The sequence below is a fragment of the Kogia breviceps genome, chromosome 11 (genome assembly GCF_026419965.1).
Source record: "Kogia breviceps isolate mKogBre1 chromosome 11, mKogBre1 haplotype 1, whole genome shotgun sequence".
NCBI lineage: Eukaryota > Metazoa > Chordata > Mammalia > Artiodactyla > Physeteridae > Kogia > Kogia breviceps.
In genome coordinates, this window is record NC_081320.1 from 74,648,540 (window position 1) to 74,666,827 (window position 18,288).

At 40.0% G+C, this 18,288-nt stretch overlaps 1 protein-coding gene across 8 annotated transcripts in view; it reads right to left on the bottom strand.

The window, feature by feature from the left end:
- CRIM1 (cysteine rich transmembrane BMP regulator 1) overlaps positions 1–18,288 on the bottom strand; it is a 211,980-nt gene that overhangs the window by 55,841 nt on the left and 137,851 nt on the right. For all 8 annotated transcript variants that reach the window (XM_067007818.1, XM_067007816.1, XM_067007817.1 and 5 more), the window contains one exon: positions 1,658–1,786. In XM_067007818.1, the coding sequence (XP_066863919.1) occupies positions 1,658–1,786 (129 nt within the window). The remainder of the gene's footprint in view (positions 1–1,657; positions 1,787–18,288) is intronic.

The window sequence follows — 18,288 nt, forward strand, 5'->3', positions numbered from 1 at the left end:
TTTCAGAAAACTAAAAGAGGCCAAATGTCATTTCAAAAGGGACAAACACTACAGGAACTAAGCTTGACATTCACAACTGAAAATTCTGCAGAAGGAATGGTTAAACATGGGATCTCTGACATTTAGGAAAGAAAGCAATGGCTACCAGGAGCCAGTACAGGTTCATGAAAAACAACCCAAACCCTACTAACTTCGTTTTATGTTTAAAGTAGGGTTTCCAACAAAGGAATGTTGTAAATAGAATGTATTTTGATTTCAGATAAGATACAGATCAAGAGTTTCAAGATTTCCTTGTGGAGATGGAGCTGATATGTTGTTAGCCAAATAACTCCATAGAAGAAGTGAGGATTACGTTCAAAGTCATTTTGAAGGAAGGTCTTCAGTGCTAACAGGGCTCTCTCCTTGGTTCTATACAATTTAATTTATTTTAGTGCAATGATTTAGATGAGGACATGTAAGTTATGCTTATGTAATATAAGCTGGGAGACATAGATAAAGTATGAGGTCACATCATCAAGATTCAAAAATATCCCAACTAGGGCTTCCCTGGTGGTGCAGTGGTTGAGAGTCCGCCTGCCAATGCAGGGGACGTGGGTTCGTGCCCCTGTCCGGGAGGATCCCACATGCCGCAGAGCGGCTGGGCCCGTGAGTCATGGCCGCTGAGCCTGCACGTCTGGAACCTGTGCTCCGCAATGGGAGAGGCCACAACAGTGAGAGGCCCGCGTACCGCAAAATAAATAAATAAATAAAATAAAAATATCCCAACTAGTCGGTAAACAGTTGAAAACTCTCAGGGTAATTTCTGGTTAAATTTGGCCCTGCATTTATATCATTAAAAAAAAAAAATCAAACGTTCAAATACAGAACAGATGAGAACCACCTATGTGCAGCTTATGTAAAAAGTACCAACTGGTTCTAGTTGCTTATAACCTCAGTGTTGGCCAACAGTGTATAATCCAAAGAGCAAATGCTCACTTAGACCACACAACAGCATTGCCAGTGATCAGACCAAATTCTGCAATACTTTGTTTCTAGGCCACACATTTACATAAGGACCAAGAAAGTTCTAGAAACTATGTCACCTGGGGAATGACTAAAGATGTTTATTCTGGTGGAAGAATTAGAGGAATTCAAAATCATTTTAAACACGAAGGGCAATTTTTTTTTTCCAGTAAGAAATGCAATATACTCTATCACATTTCAGAGATCATGGCCTGGAGACATGATTGGAATCTACATGGAAGAGAGCTGGGGTCAAGAAAGTGGAGCACATTCTAAAGACTATGGCTGCCACACACGGAATGTGACACCTCTGTGTGAGTGACCTCCTTGTCACTGATGACCCCGGCGAGGGCGGTACTGAGAGCTCCCTGGGTGTTTGGAAACATGTGCTCCAGAGTTCCTAGGGCTGCACCCACGATGCAGCCAGACATCAAGGAGTATCTGAATATAATGAAATGAGGGCAAAAACCAGAATAAAGGAGCAGCTCTTTTTCTCCAAATGACCATGTGTTTATGTTAAATACACTTTTTTCCCCCCCTTCTTTCAGGTTGCTAAGGGAACGTCATGAAAAGGAATGAAAGAAAAGATATTCAATCACACAATATGCTTTGACAATATTAGGCTCTGAAAAAACACAGTCTTCCGTGTACTCACTGTTTTTGCACTGACAAGTTCGACAACCATTGTGATCAAGTTTGAAACCATAAATGCAGTCCTTCTCTGTCAGGGAGCAGTTTGATGACTCTCCACATGCAGGTGGATCAATTGTGATGTAGGTTGGTTCTAATAATAAAGAGAGAAAAAAAAAATCCATGAAACATATGATTACCTCTTAGATGCTATTCAATCTTTGAAATCCCACACTATGGTAAGTCACAGGAAAAAACCTAATCAGTAATCTTCATCAAATCCTAGACTTTTATACTTTCATAATGTTGCTAACCCCTGAAAAAGAAATATTTTTGTTTAAATTTTTGAAAATCCGGATGCTCTATTTCTTTACATTTGAGCAATTTATGCATTTTTGGGTACCCTCACCACTATAGAAGCAGACAAGAAAGGTTAAAATGAATTTAAATGGTTATTCTTCTATTTCCTCCTGATGTTTTCTGAGAGAGAGCAGCCACCCTGAGACGAAATGCACAGAAGAAACCAAGGCCAGAGGTGATTTTGACCTTCACTGCCATGTTAATAATGAAGAATTGTTCTGGGTAGTAACAGTAATCACACACTTACGTAAAGTGTATTCATCTATATAACATCTGAAGTGCTCTTCATAAATGCCTTCAAGTTTTGGATCACAGTCGGAAAGAGATGGATGCTGTCATTATCCCTATTTTATGGATGAGGAAATACAGCATACTGACTTGTCCAAGGTCACAGGGTTAGTAAGTGGTGGACCCCAGATTCAAACCAGGTGTTCTGGGGCTCTAGGGTCACACTCTCAGCTTCTGTGCAATACAAAGCGCATTGTAATGGTACCTGTTTTGCAGTTATTGATAAGAGACAGTTTATACAATGTCAGACTGTGGAGAGGGTGTTGTCAAAGGGAACAAGGACACTGACATATTTACGTAGCCTCTTTTCAACCCAAAGATACTATGAACTTCTTCAGAGTAAGCTGGTTCTCACAATATCTTTGTGAAGTGCTAAGTACAGAATATCTCTACCTATGTTTTCACAAATGGAAAACATGAGGTGCAGAGAGGGTAAGTGGCTTATCTAAGTTTACATAGCAACCCAGTAGCAGGCTGGGAACAGAACAGAAGAGAGGTGCCTGACCTCCTGTCCAACACTCTATCCGTTAGTCCACATTGTCTTCTCAAGTTTCATCTCCCGTTACCATGGAAGAGAGACCAAAAATAAGTGCTTTAGGTGCCACAGATAAGATCAAGAGTTCTACATTTTTATCCACCTGCTAAAAGAGGCCAGTGATTCAACTCTCCACAGGTAGTGAGCAACTAGGACTTATTAAAGAGATGCTTTCATCAGCATTCTCCCAGTGAAAATCTGTATGAAGACGGTGTAGCACATTCTCTATTTTTATTACAGCACAGTTGGAAGAACACCTCCCTGAAATTTTTATCTAAGATTTCCACTGCTGTGAAATTTCTAATTTCCTTCAACGACTAAAGTATCCTTTCTGACAGGTAACTATAAACATCAAAAAGTGGTTTAATTTTAGTCAAGTTTTAAGACTTAGTGAATTAAATACAGTAGCGCTGCTTTCCTCCATTCTCTTAAAATTTACTGTAAATATCGCCGGTTTTTAAACCTACAGTCTTTCCTTTATCACTACTCTTGTTACACACCCAAGATAATAATTCTGTTTCAGCCTTTAGCCATAAGACTGTTGAGGTTTCATCAAAATTATTCTAACCACAAATATAAGATAGAGCAGGGGACCTGGATCGTGTCTGAGTAAACCATACCACAATGATCCCATCGAACGAGGAGTTAGGTGTACATTCCAGAGAGTTAATAGCAAGGATCAGGGAAGGATTCTAAACTCTTTGCCCAGTGCTTTAGTGCATGGCTTACGGGCAAGGAAATGTCTTGGGCACATCTACACAGACCCAAAGCTTGTATTCTTTTTTTTTTTTTTTTTTGCGGTACGCGGGCCTCTCACTGCTGTGGCCTCTCCTGTTGCAGACCACAGGCTCCGGACGCGCAGGCTCAGCAGCCACAGCTCACGGGCCCAGCCGCTCCGTGGCACGTGGGATCTTCCCGGACCGGGGCACGAACCCGCGTCCCCTGCATCGGCAGGCGGACTCTCAATCACTGCACCACCAGGGAAGCCCAAAGCTTGTATTCTTTACTGACATTTAAGTTTATGAGAAACTTTTGCTTTCAGAAAGTATCTGATGGAAAAATATATATCTGGGCAGATGACACTGACACTGAAAATGCATAATAATCACAGGGCAGTATGGGATTTTATTTTCAGTGAATTTTAGGGATTTGTTAAGAGAATCAATGGTGATGTGCATGCTATTTCTGGTACATATTATGATTAATGGATGGGATTAGGATTGTGCTCTGTGGCTAGAAAGTAAAAAAAAAAAAAAAAAAAAATTGTGTTGTTTGAGGATCAGAACCACAATACTGACAGTCCCACCCTTTATCCAAATGACTGCATCCGCTAGGTAGCCAGCTCCAGGGGTACATCAAGCACACACTTCTTTAGCAGAAGAAATACGTTCAACATGTTTCCCTGTAACATTCAGGGTAACAGCTTGAGCTAAGTTTAACAAATGGGAAAAAAAAATGCATAGAAGGGCTATTTAAGTAGGTGCTGGTTCTACAACACTGTGTTGTAAATATTTTAGGTAAAACAAGTCCTTCTGGATGTCTTCCAGGCCTCAGATGATGTGACAGAATGCAAAGAAGCCAAACAATATTCTGTGCCTCTAAAATTAATATTTCCCCATTCATCGATGATGTACATTAGAGGGAAGAAACCGGAAAGTATGTAAGTTTCAAATTCTGACTCCCTCAGTATTTATTAAAGTAAAACACAGAAAAACTCAACAACACCAATTTACTCTAAAACTATTAAACTGCCCCTCAATCGATTAGGTTGAACACAACACTCATTGTGATATATTAAATGTAGACAGAAGTCTAAATTATTTTTAAAAAGCATTTTAACACTAGTCATCTCAGTTTATTATGTTAAATAAGTATTGTTTTCCTTTTCAAATACAAAGTGGAACAAATTTTAAAAACTTTTTAAGGACGGTGGAGCATGTGTTTGGGGTCCTTACTGCTGTTGTCCTCTGTCACTGGAGTAACTGCTGATTTGTAACAGACACATATGCAGGCAACTAGCTGTCTCCTAACATTTTATCTAAAGTCATACATTATGTACTATTCCCTTTCATCATTCTCTCAACATTTTAGTGCTCAGTTTCCTACCACGTGAGGCCATCTCTATTTTCGAATTCCATAAACTATAAATTGTCTAGCAAAAACCCTGACATTATCATAAACGGATCTGAGAGTCTGCTTTCAGTCCAGTATATTAATATGTAATCTCAGAACTGGTCCTGTTACTAACATCAGGGCAGTCTTTTGAGAATGAAGTGCTGTGAGTCTACTGAAATTCAATTTCTTATTCTACATAATGAACACCAAAGTGAGACACACTTGATACCATCCTGAATGAGAGTATTTCAAATCAACATTGCATTTACAGTCCTTAGAGAATAACCAAGAGCTGGTTAGACTTTTTGCATAGTTTCTATACAAGGAAGTTCTTGGTGGGGGAAGAGGTAAGTTTGAAGAGTCCAGAATCATGGTATCACAGTGTGACTGTTTCTAATCCAAATAAATAAAGGAGCTTGAGGAAGTGTTAGTGAAATCTGTGAAACGTGCACTGTGCTTGTTAGAGCAGCCTGAAATTTGCGTATTGGGAATTGTTATTATCCCACACCTCCTTTAGTCTATGCCACAGTGCTCTGAATATGGAATATATCCTGATGGGTCTTGGCCTGAAGACCAGATGATTCTCATATAAATCCTACTTTTCTGTGCTCTTAGATTACATGGGGGTACAATACTGACATGACATGCTAGAGAGTACATGCTCCTCTAGAAGGATGACGGCGATGCCATGTCCTTGGAGAGTTTGGTGATTATCAGTTGAACAGAGGTCCTGCTAAGACTTCTGGAGACATGTGCATCTGCCTGTTGCCGGAAGCAAAGAAAATGGTCTCCCTTTAAATTGGTTGGGCAGATATGCGTTAGTGGGCCTCTTTCAGAAGAGAGAAATGGTCTTAGATCTCCTTATTTAGGAGAATGAGAAAATGCCTGCACAAAGATGGATTTGGCGAGGGGAAATTCAATGAAGTACTGCTTACAGGATCACCCTGAAATTCCATCTCATCTTGTATTGAATCAGCTGAGGAATTAAAGAAATACCTTAATGTCCTCCAAAGGAAGAAGGCTTGAAACAGCAGGAATTCATTGTCTTTGGCTACAACTATTTCTAAAGGGAACCCTGGAACCGCTTCTTTGTGGAGAAGAATTCTAGAAATATTTTCTGAGCCTAGAAGCAATAAAGAACAAAAATGGGTGTTTGTTATGTCTATATCCATTTGCTGTTTCCTACCCTGCATCTGGGTGGGAATCTCTACTTTCCTCAACCTGTCCTTTTCCTGAATGATTTTTAAAGACTTTCCAAGTACCTTATACTGTCCGGAAGAGCTATTTTTACAAGAACCCTTGGGATTGTGTCAGGAATGCAGATGTTCAGCACCAATTCTTATCCCAAGTCTTAGAAAACAAAATTCTGGAAAAAAACTATTATAACTTGCAGTAACATAAGCAAACACATATTGACTCTTTATGTTTAATTAAAATTAGGGATGGATATTTCTTTCACATCCTAGGAAGCCCAACAAACCCTTATCAGTAAAAACATTTCCAGAAAAACATTCATGTTTTTCAAGATTTAGAGAACCTCAGACACTAAGTTTCTGAAGAACACCACCAATATTCTACACTGATGTTCAAGTATTTTCTAGAAGCAATTTTATCTGCTCAATGGGGACATTAAGGCACTGTGATCACAATTAATTTGGTCAAGAGTATAAAGTTGAAATGAAAATCATTATTTTAACTCCAAGGCCACATCACTAGACCATAAGGTAACATACATTTCATTATTCAGGGGGTATAAATGTGTTAAGCAAATCTAAGCTCTATACTTTCTTGCTTTTTGTTATTTTATTTTATGGAAAATTTTCCAAAAAGGAAAGGAAAGTAAGAAGTTGAAACTCTAATCCAACCTTTTATGGTGTTGACTTAAAAGTTTTAATATCAGTCCTGTCATCATCATATTGGATATTTCAACGTTTGGGACAACAACAGAACAAAAAAAAAGAATGTATTTTGACTACCAGTTATTTTAAAATGTGTAATAATAATGTTAATTTGCTTCTGAAACAATGTATATAATCACTGATTTTTATTTTTCAGATACAGCTTAAATGAAAATGTTAATAAATGCTTTTTGGTGTCTAAACTGTATTACTCCACCGAACTCCTGGTTTTGAATGAATACATACAAGGTTCTTCTCATTACCTTGATTACTATATGAGCTGTTTAATCTTGCAAATAATACTAATTATCTCCATTGAGAAGTGTGTGAAGCACTCTTTCTGATTAGCAACCCTGGGAAGGCTGACAGCCAACTAGTAGATCTTGAGTATGGGTGGGTGACTCTGGAAAAGTACACGCATGTAAGGCATACAGAGCCACCGTGTTTAGGACTGTCTGCAGCACTGACTCTGTTAGGACGGTAATAATTAGCTCTGGTTTCAGACCTCAATCGTCTCTAGGAGTACTGCTGCTTCCCCGTGCTGTGCTCTGGGTGAATGGCAGGTCTGGAGGGCCTGGCTGTGGGCAGCAGCTGTCTACCAGCACCCTAGATTCCTATGAATCGTACAAGTGCATGCACGCGCACACAGATACCCACAAACAAAGAAAAGTTTTTCTGGAAAAATCTCTCTATAGACAAATTTCTAGAAAACACAGTGTTTTTTTTTTTTATGGCAGATATGTTCTTAAATTTCTTTTATAAGTTAAAAAAATTTCATATGGAAGTAATAAGATAAACGAAGCTAATTCCTATCTGTCTCTTATTATTTCTCCTTTTGGGATTTATTAATGGTTTACATACTTCATGTAGCTTTTCTGTGTAAATTCACAAGCCTGCTTATTTGATTGCGAGAAACAAAGATGAACAATTATGTTGTCTTTTCAGACCTAATTCAGGTACTCTCTTCCTTAAGATTTCTTGGGGGGTGGGTAGGGGGAATGGCTGGACTTGGTTAAGCAATGTGAGTACCTAATAAGTGGGAAAATTCCAAAGCTTCACTTGGTTTATATGGCTAAATATATCAGGCCTCCTTATAGCCCACCAATTACTGGTAGCCTGTCCAGGGCCATAAAACTGGAGATAAAGTTGGCCAAGACAGAACCAAAGGAGATAGCTTATCTGTTTTACTGTGTCTTCATATGTCATTCTGTTACCACAGTTGCTTTTCAAATGTGACCATAACTAGTCAGAAAAACCATTCAAATAAATCAGCAAATTGTTAACATAATTGCAGCCTAGGAAAAGGTAAAGATGAAATGTTTCCAAATGAAGCTAGAGGGAAAACTCTATTAATGTAGACAATAAGAAAAAAAAAGTCGAGGATACAAAAATTCCCTAATCTGGAAGTGGGAATTTCCATGGGGTATGAACGTGTATTTAAGAAAGTTTCATTGAGTCATGGAAAAAAATCTCCTACAGTTGGAATTTTCAAATTCTTTCAGCCACTACACATTTAGTTATCCTTTTTTTCCTTTGTATATATTTCTCATAACAACACCTACATCCTTGTAATTTCTAAAGTACTTATCTCAGAACAGTTTCTTTATTTTAAAATGAATGGTGTGAAAATGTTCCCAAGACTTGTATTATTTTATGGGCAGATAGAGAAGTAATATATTTACTTTAGGCCTATTTATTAACTTTGTATGCTTTTCCAAGGAATCTTGGCTGTTGGTCATATTTTTCTTCCTTTACCAATCTCATGTTTAATAGGAAAAGACAGTACTACGACTATGTGATTATTAAAAGACCACAAAAAGAAAAATTAAAAAAAAATTTTAACAGACAATGGGATATCTTTTTCCAAGAATTCAGCTTGAGAGAGCTCACAAAATGATTGGATTCCAAGAATAATCTGGACCTTTTATACTTGTCTTATATTTTATCCTTATATTATTGTTGTTGTTTATTTTCACAGAGACTGTATCTTGGTAACCTCTAACTGGGAAAAATGTGCCATATTTCTAAGTACCTGTGTATATGTGTATCTGCACATTTCAATAGCTATATTCAGCTGGGAGAGGGGTGTCAAATGGCCAGAATTCTGTTATTTCAACCTGCCCCTCTGGGAAATGGCTGAGGACCAGCGGCGAAGGATCTTCACATTAGGGGCAATGGTTTGTTCACCGTTTACAACTTCAGCATCTAGCACAGTACTTGACCCACTGTAGCACTTAATGAATGAACAAGGAAGACAAAAAGACACCTGAGAACTGAAAGTCAGGACACGTTTTTTAGAAAGAGCCCCACTCAATATTGTCCCCAACAGGCCGAATCTGTAATTTCCTAACTTTTGTAGGATTGGACGGTACGTTCCTTAGGGTCTTCATCAAGGCAGAAGAAGTCCCTCGCACACAGTAGGTCCTCAATAAATGAGCTCCACTGAAGTAGCAAGCCAGATCAGAAGGCTGCTGTGAACCCGACACACTAGTAACAGTGAAAGCTAAATGCAAGTCCCCAAACCCAAACAGTCTAAAACGAGGTAGTCAGTAGCCTGTGAAATGGTTAAATTACAATCTGTACTTCTGACCTAACAAGGCACAAAAGTACACAGAGCACTGTGGAAGGCCTCCCTTCAAAATTCTTAACATAAAATCTGACACCCCAAACTTCAATTATCTGGGGAATCCATTTCTGTGACTACCTCACTCCTCGATGGTGCCAAATAAATAAAGTGTTATTAAAATAGTCCTGAAAATAAGCGGGCACCCACTCAGCCCGGCAGCTCCTCTCGTACTGGATGAAGGATGGGCGCTCGTGCCAAAGGCCCAGCAAATCTGCCTGCTGATTAAGCAACGACCGGCAGGAATCAGAGTGAGACAAGGGGAGCGTGCGGTTCAGAAGACACAAGTGCTGACGATGGTCTGTCTCGGTGCTGGGCACACTCAGTGGAGACCCGACTACCACTGCTCAGGGCCTGCAGCCTGGCTGGCTGTGAATGAGGCTGGGCCCAAGGCAAGCGTGAGGATAGAGACATCTGGGGAGACAGCTCAGGGCTCTCGGGGGGAGCTGTTTCCCCAGGTGGGAGAGGCAGGAACGGACAAGGGGAAGCAGGCTTTCCAAGAGGTCCAACAGCAAGGTCAAAATTCCAGGCCGAGGTTCAGGGAAAGAAGCCGGACCAAAGGCTGGGTCACAAAAAACAAAAATAACAGTAACTGGGTCTCAGTAATGAGAATGGAGCCAGGAGCAAGAAGAGCTTTGAATCTGAGACACAATGTCAAATACTCTGACATTCACCAACTTATTTTCTTCACCCTCTCCCTCCTTACGATAAGGGTCTAGAGAAGCAATGCCAAGGACATGGACTTGGGGTTAGAAGACTGAGCTTGAGTCCCTGTCCTTTCGTTATCTTACACATCATGCTGAACCTCTTTGGGCTTCTATAAAGTGGGAATTCCCACTATTCCTACCTCACAAGATCATCATAAGACTCAAATAAGATCGTAAAGAGGGGACTATTCCATAAACTCGAAGTGTTGACAGAATGTTACTTGTTGCTATAATTACTGTTGAAATGACTATCCTGCCTGCTTAGAGCTAGAACTGGTCTCAGATGATGGCTCAGTAAATGAATTATAAGTCCTTTTGCAAGCCTCAAATGTTCAGCTGATAAATGCTCTGACAACTGGCTTGGCATTCTGAATCCTGTCCATTGTAACTTAAGCATCATTTCTATCTCCACTGATAACATGAAAAGCATCTGGGATGTGGGTGGGTCCATGACATCCTTTCATATGGTCTGGTAAGCTTTGGAGGGTGTTAGTGACTGGCCACTGGCGCCTTTCACATTTGCTGAGTTGCAGTCTGAATATCATTGTTTCGACTTTTGACTGTGTCCATGGTGTCTCGAAGAGAAGAGAAATCTCTTCGTAATCAGCTTATCCAGTGTGAGTTGAAACAATGCTTCTGTGTGCCTGGCTGACCCCATGCTTCCTCTCTCATGATGGGTGCCTTGCTGGATCTTCGAAGATGAGGGCAAATCCATCACAGTACAGTTTATACTGTTTTGGTAGTTTCACCAGTAGTTCTGCCATCCTCAAGTTGAAAGAGGATGAGGATAAGGAAAATCCATCTCTAAAAGATGTCTTTGATCAGCAAATCTTAGTTTCAGTAAGTCAGTGATATGAAACTTATGTCAATAATAAGAGATAATTCAACTAGTACTTTCTTAACAATAATACTGGTGGGGGTGGTCATGTTTGAAACAATAATGTCCGCAGTGTCTCTGTCATAACACTGCAGAACACCCCTATTGCTTTCCTCTGGTCTAAGATCTCCACGGAATCTTCTTCTTCTTCTTTTTTTTTTTTTTTTTTGGTAGACGGGCCTCTCACTGCCGTGGCCTCTCCCGTTGCAGAGCACGGGCTCCGGACGCACAGGCTCAGTGGCCATGGCTCACGGGCCCAGCCGCTCTGCGGCATGTGGGATCTTCCCGGACCGGGGCACGAACCCGTGTCCCCTGCGTCGGCAGGCGGATTCTCAACCACTGAGCCACCAGGGAAGCCCTCCATGGAATCTTCTTAAAACTTGGTTCCCAGAAAGCATGAGAGAGTCACAGTCTTGAAAAGATCTAAGCTTGCTGCCCTCTTTCAGTATGCAAGGCCTGAGGCTGGCCCAAACTGACAGTTTATTATCTCCGAACATTTTTTTAGTTTCACGAGCAAAATAGAGACTCCCTGAACTGCTTTAAAATGTGAGCTGGTTTGCAGGGCAATAGCTTTCCAATTAAGCTGAAAAAGAACACCATTTTGTGTTGTCCTTCAAATGCCCAAAGTACGGGTGGCAGGACCACAGTGCAAGGCACCGGCGCAGGGGCACCGAATACATCAACAAGCATTAAATATACTTTGCTGGATTCCAAAGCAGACCCAAGGCGGTCTCAAATCATATATGTACATGTTTTTAAAGTGAGGAAATGAGGACCAAGGTAACTTTTCAGTAGAAAGAATACGTTGCAGCCAGGGATGAGGTCGGCAAACAGGGTGCATGCTGTGAGGTCCTGCCTGGTCGGGGACGTGGCTTACAGACTCATCTCTCAGTTTGCTCTAGCAGTCAAGGGGAAAAATCAAATCCAGAGTGCCACATGACTCAGGGTCCCCCAAGGACCAAGCACTTGTTGGTCTTAGAGTGTTCTTGGAGATTCTTAGTCTTGGTTCATGATGCTGCAGAATGAGAGCTGGAGCCTTGAACCGAATTTTATTTTTGACTGGCAGCGAGTATTAAATTCTGTGGCCTCCAATGGTCTGGGGATCCCTGAATTGGGCTCTGTTTCAAACGAATGTGATAATTCCAGCTTCTCTTAGATGTGAAAGTAAAATTCACTGGATGTGCAAACAGGTATCCTGTAGACATACACGGCAAGTGAAAACTTGGTCAAACTGCTAATAATTCAACTCGAATTGAAAAATGTGTAAAAATGCAACGCATCACTATCCTCTCGTGTTTCGAACAAATTTCAAAAAAGTTCTAACTGTTCATTATTGCTTGTCCCGTATCAAATTTGGATTAAACTGATGGTATGACCCCGGACCAAGATCTGGCCCTGCCAAGCCCCCGGGTAACAGATTTCCCAACCTGCATGATGATGGATAGTGAGCATTTCGGGAGTCTCAAAGGCAGAGGATGACAGGTGGGTTCGATCCAGCTCCCTGACACCTCAGCAGCCACCTGTGACGGGAGATCCATCAATGGGCAAGGGATGTTCTTCAGTAGACATTTTCATTCCTTCGCTCTGCCCTGTTCCTTTACAACAATATTGCAGCAGATATTTCATCTTCAACAATCCGCCAGACACAGCACAGGAAATACTTCAATAGGGTCTTTAAAAACAGTTCACTGGGTTGCTCACCATCTCTAATACTAACCCTCATGTATTAAACAATGTGAAATCATTTTGCTCATTTAAGGTTAAGACTAAACAATAAGACAGTTGAAAATGGTACAATCAGAAGTGGAGTTCGAGAACTAAAATATTAGAAATAAATTATATTGGAATCACCACCACTTTTAAAATAGTTATTTCTAGAGGGAAATTTATTTTAGTCTAATTTATTTGAAAATAAGTTTGAATGGAACACCTGCAATTCCACAAAAAGCTGTAATATAATAGATGACCATTTAAATATATGCCTCTAGTCCCTAGAAGTCATACAAATACTATGTGGTAAGTGAATTGATTTTTTTTTTTTTCCAATAAACACACCAGGAATTGTACTTACAAATAAGTGTTACTGCTAAAAGCACTCACTTTTGTGGGCTATATGCTTGTGCTAAAATGTTGTTCATGTTAAAATTCTATTTGAAACTTCTCTTCAGAATTGCTTTCAGAGGAAATTACTGTGTCATAGAAGACAGAGTTCCTTTACTCTACTGTCACTTTTTGCTTCTTCTGAAAAGTTTTACCCAGCTAGATCACCCAGCCTTTCCACCAGACTTAGATGTGAATGATTTTGACTATTTCCTAGAGTTTAATAAACCTTTGAAGTCAGGGGTTTACAAAGCTAAGAATTTTCAAAAGGATGTGCGGAAAGCTGCAATGTCAGTTTCAACAGAGAAGTACCAAAAATATTCTGAACGACGGTATTCTTGCGATAGCTGTACAGTGCCCATATAACTATCTTGAAAGGAAAAACACTTCATTTGGATATGTAAATCTTGGTTATGTTTAAAAATAATTTCATTATGTTAAAAATAATTTCACCACTTTATATTTGGACCTTGCATTGATGGGAACAAATAAACAAGCCTCATACAAAAAGTGCTGTCAGGTGCTTTAAATACAGGTGTGCTGAGACCTGTCCATCCCTTAGAATTGAGGCAAACAGTGGAAGGAGATGAAGATGAGGATTTTAAACTAAGATGGTCTAATAAGCCATGGCTAGTAAAGCAGGACATCTCTCAAAACGCAGACAATGTGATTACCAGTTAAAATGCTAAATTCTATTAGGTTGACAAAAGCTAAAAGGAAACCAATTCTGCTACTTCTGGTCAATGGTTGTACCCTAAAGAAAATGGAATCTTTCTTTTTAATGTCCATAAGCTTTTTCTGAAGGGCATGTCTCTTAATAACCTTCATTAACTTCTGTTTGGTTGCCTAAGAGTTGTCTCTTATCCAAAAAAAGTTTAACACAGTCTCAGTAGAGATTGTGTTTATTTAAGCTTGTTGGAAAAACATTCCTATCATTTCAAGAATGACTAAATATTTTTCATTCACATAGCTGGCATTCCAGACTCTGTTTTCCTGCCTCTGTTGATTAGATGAAAATTAGCAGGCCCAAGTCTGAACTATTAGATTCGATTATGATCTTAGTAGGAAAATTATGAGACTCCTGGCAGTAATGCCCATTTAGGTATGGGAAGTAAACAGCAGAGGAAATAAAGAGGAACCTGCCCCTTGCAGGCCACTTCCACAGGGAAATACTTAATAGCTGGGACTGCCAAATGCTGGAAAATCAGAGGTAAAGGTTTCTCTACTCAAGTGTTTCAGAATCAGCTCTGAACCACACCATTCTAATGTTATTTGAAATACCTAAAGATATTTTAAATCCCCAGAGAAAACAAATATACTATGAAATTCATTCACGGACAATTTTGGATGCTTAAGTTAAAGGACACCTAGGGTTGACACATGGTCATCTGCTATGCATTTGTTACCCCACATATGACCTTATTTGGACAAGCCAAAAAACACACTGGGCTATATTTTAATTTCCATTTATGGAACTAGTTTCCAGGATACTTAGAGTTAAAGGATGAAACAACATGCCTAACAGTCTTTGAAATATTATGAATATTTTATTATTCTTGGCCTACTAATAATAGCATAGTATATGGCACTGAAGCCGTACCACCCATAAACTGAGTTTTGATCCCTGTTACGTACCAGAACATTAATATCATGTGACCCTGTGGCATCTTTGACTTCACTGCCTCTGGGGTCAGCGAAACTATGTTTGATTCCTTGCCACAGAAGCAGTAGCTTAATCGTTTGAGATACTGTTTGGTGAGGAAGTATTATGGGCAGGGCTGGAAACATATTTTCTTGTTTCAAGGAATTCCCACCCAGATATGTGCCTGGTACAGACTTTTCCAGCAGCCCAGTAGAAACCTCATTTGAAGGGTGGCTTGATTCAAACTATATCAGAATTTATGGAAAGAATATAGAGCTCCCATAAAATTAGTATTGACGATGAGGAGGACAGTCTATTTCACAGCTCTAAGACCTCCAGCTCTTTAGAGGACCACAGCATGTGACCAATTGGGTGAGCTGATGCTGAAGTGGCTCATTAAATCCACAAGGTCAAGAAATGCCTCATGTCCTCTCTTCAACACTGTCCCAAGTAGGACCAGGATTTCCCAAGTAAGGGATCCAAGAAAGCCATTTGGCAGGAAGATGGTTGATGGCACAGCTATCACATTCCATCCTAAGTCCAGAGAATTAGAAAGACTCCATGGACAGGGAGTCAATTTTTATTCCCCCACTTCAAGAGTTGGTTAAGTCCAGGTTAGCAGAATCACGAGTCCTGCCTGAAACTCAGCTCAGTTTCAGATAATAACTCTGCAAATAACTTTCATTTGAAGTTCTTATTATGGAAAAAAACCTTTAAAATACTGAAGTAGATAGAATAATACGATGGACACTCATATACCCGTTACTTAGCTGTGACAATCTACAAATAACTCTTTTATTTCCTGTGAGAATTTGGAAATGGATTTTGCTTTTGTTTTGGAGAAACAGAAATAGTACAAAGGAAAGTACCCATTATGGTTGGAAAGTACCCAACCACAAGCATGGAATTTATTTACTAGCAACTCAAAGCCTAATATTGAATGCTAACTTGTAAAATATTACCGATGTTGTTTCTAGTTCTTGAGAAGTGATACTCTTGGCGTTGGCTCTGAAACACCCAGGGTCATCAAAACCATCAACTCATCCCAGCCGGAGACTCTGCACATACTGGGCCTAAAGAACACTCAGGTCACAGTGGCCACCTGGGCAGGGTCCAGCCACAGCCCAAGATGAGACAGCAGATCAGATCTGACATCAAGACTAATGAGGGATGATGAAATTATCATCTCCTGCATCAGGTGGAGATGGCCTCACACTTGTCCACATATCTTGCATTTTTCTTGTTGCGTCATCATGGGCGTGTCATTACATCATGCAGCCAGTATTTCCCTCCCCAACACCTTATCGTACTTTTAATTATAAAACAAACAGATTTTTTTTTTCATGGAAAATGGCACCCCGTCCTTAGGGTCCCTCTGACATTAAGAATCAACTTAGATAGGATTTATACCTGGCATTACTGGGAAATCAACTAGCAAATTATTCTCAATACCTAACTGTGATATTTAAAAAAAAAGTCTAGCTGAAAACAAGGCAGTGGCACTTATACAGTCTCAGGGCAGGTCTTAAAGGCAGTACATTAAATGTGACTGTGAGCATTAGCCTTGGAGGGTGTGGAGAAGGCCCACTTTAATTCTGTGATTCTGGACTTCAGGGGCTGAACTGAGAGAGGATAAACCACAGTTTACAAACCAGTCTTGGAAGGCTGCCCCTGGGTGGGAGTCAAGAGCTAAGGAGGGTGAGCAGTCAATCTGAAGCTAACTGGTCCAACTCACCTGTAGGCGTCTGGACCCACCGTGTGCCAAACATACTTCGTGTAACACTCTGCTTTCTGTTCTCAAAGTGCATTTTCAAATAGAAGCGTTTGTACATTAATCTTTCTTCAGTTCACCAGAGGTCAGCATCTGACCCCTTTAACGGCATTAGTTAGGGAAACCCTCTATCAGGGTCTGCTGTCTTACTCCAGTCTTTTCCCCCTTCGCTAACTCACTCACTCATCATCCATTCATTAACCATTTTTGAGCACCTACTTACATGACAGGTGCTGTTTTAGGGATTCAAAAGCATATGGTAAATCCTAGCTCAAGGGAGACGTAGCCTCTTTTAGGCTACCGGTCAATAAGTGCACTTTGTCTCAGAGGCAGTATCCCTGCAGGGGTCCAGAGCCAGGGCTCTGGAGATACACTGCTCTGCCACTTCTGAGCTACAGGCCCTTGGGCAAGTTACATGACTTCTGAACTTTGGGTTCTGTGATCATAAATTGGGATGGCAGTACCTGCACAAGAGGGTAGCCGTGAGGATCAAATGGGCTGATGCTCTTAAAGCACTGAGACCTGGCTCACAGTCACAGCGTGCAAGAAATGTCAGCTACTCTCACTGAGGGCTACAAATAAGATGATGCAAATGGTGCTAGATGCCGAGGAAGACAATTCTGCTGCCCTCCTTTTCTGTTTTTAGTTTGTAAGAAAATAAGGACATATCTCCCATATAGATGCTTAAACTGCAAACTTTATCTGCTATTCCGTGTGTTTCCTTTCTAGCTTTTTACAAGGGCCAGAAAATAAAAATAATGCAATTGATGAGCAAGAGGAGATGTAGAGAAAAGCCAACAGAACAAACCATAAGAATACAATCGGTTATAGACTTACAGACTTGGGATGGCTTATCTGTGTACCTGAATTGGGTGTTGACACTAACTTGCTAAGACTTAATCGAGAGAGTACTTAAGTGCCAATTTAAACAGCACTCAGGTACTTGTGAATTGAGTTAGCTGTCAAGTAACAGCACAGTCTTTAAGGGCCCCCAGGTTCACATTCCCAGTCCTCCAGGAGTAACCAAGCACATTATGTTGTCATTTGGAAGGTATGTATCTCTAATAACAGCAGTCACAACAAGGTTCTTCCTCCCTGAAGCTCCAAACACACTATATTTGGTGATGCAGTAATTTATTTAGGAAGAATCTAAACCCACAACCCTTGTGTGGGGTCCCTTTCATCAAATTTCAGACTCTGACTATGTACCTTGGGACTGTAGCTAATAAGGGTGAGAGCCAACATTTGTTATGCAATTGTGCACAGAGGAATTTACTGTGTATAAACTGCATAAATACCAGTCTTTCTGTTTCCTCCAACTAATTCTGGCTGATTATTTATTACACAACAATGCCTTGCTTTTTTCTTATTTTGTCTAATCCTTTGGCTCTTCGAAAATCACTTGAAATTCTATTTAAATAGGCTATTGAAATAGGCTGAGAAAAATATTTTTGAATACTTCCAGAGTCTTTCTTGGATCCTGAAAACTAAGCAATAAGATTTATTTGCCTTGCATTATTTTGTAAGTTTATTATTATTAATAAATAAGTTTATTACAATATTATTCATAGATAATAATAAACTTTTACGATCATTATCCTAAGCTGTACGCTCTTTTTTTTTTTTATCCCCATGCCAAAAGAATCTTTTGTCTTCTGAACACATCTTAAAATGAGGGTGTCACTGGAGAGTAAACACAGTCTTATGTGAAACTTATTACTTAACTGACTTTAAAACAAA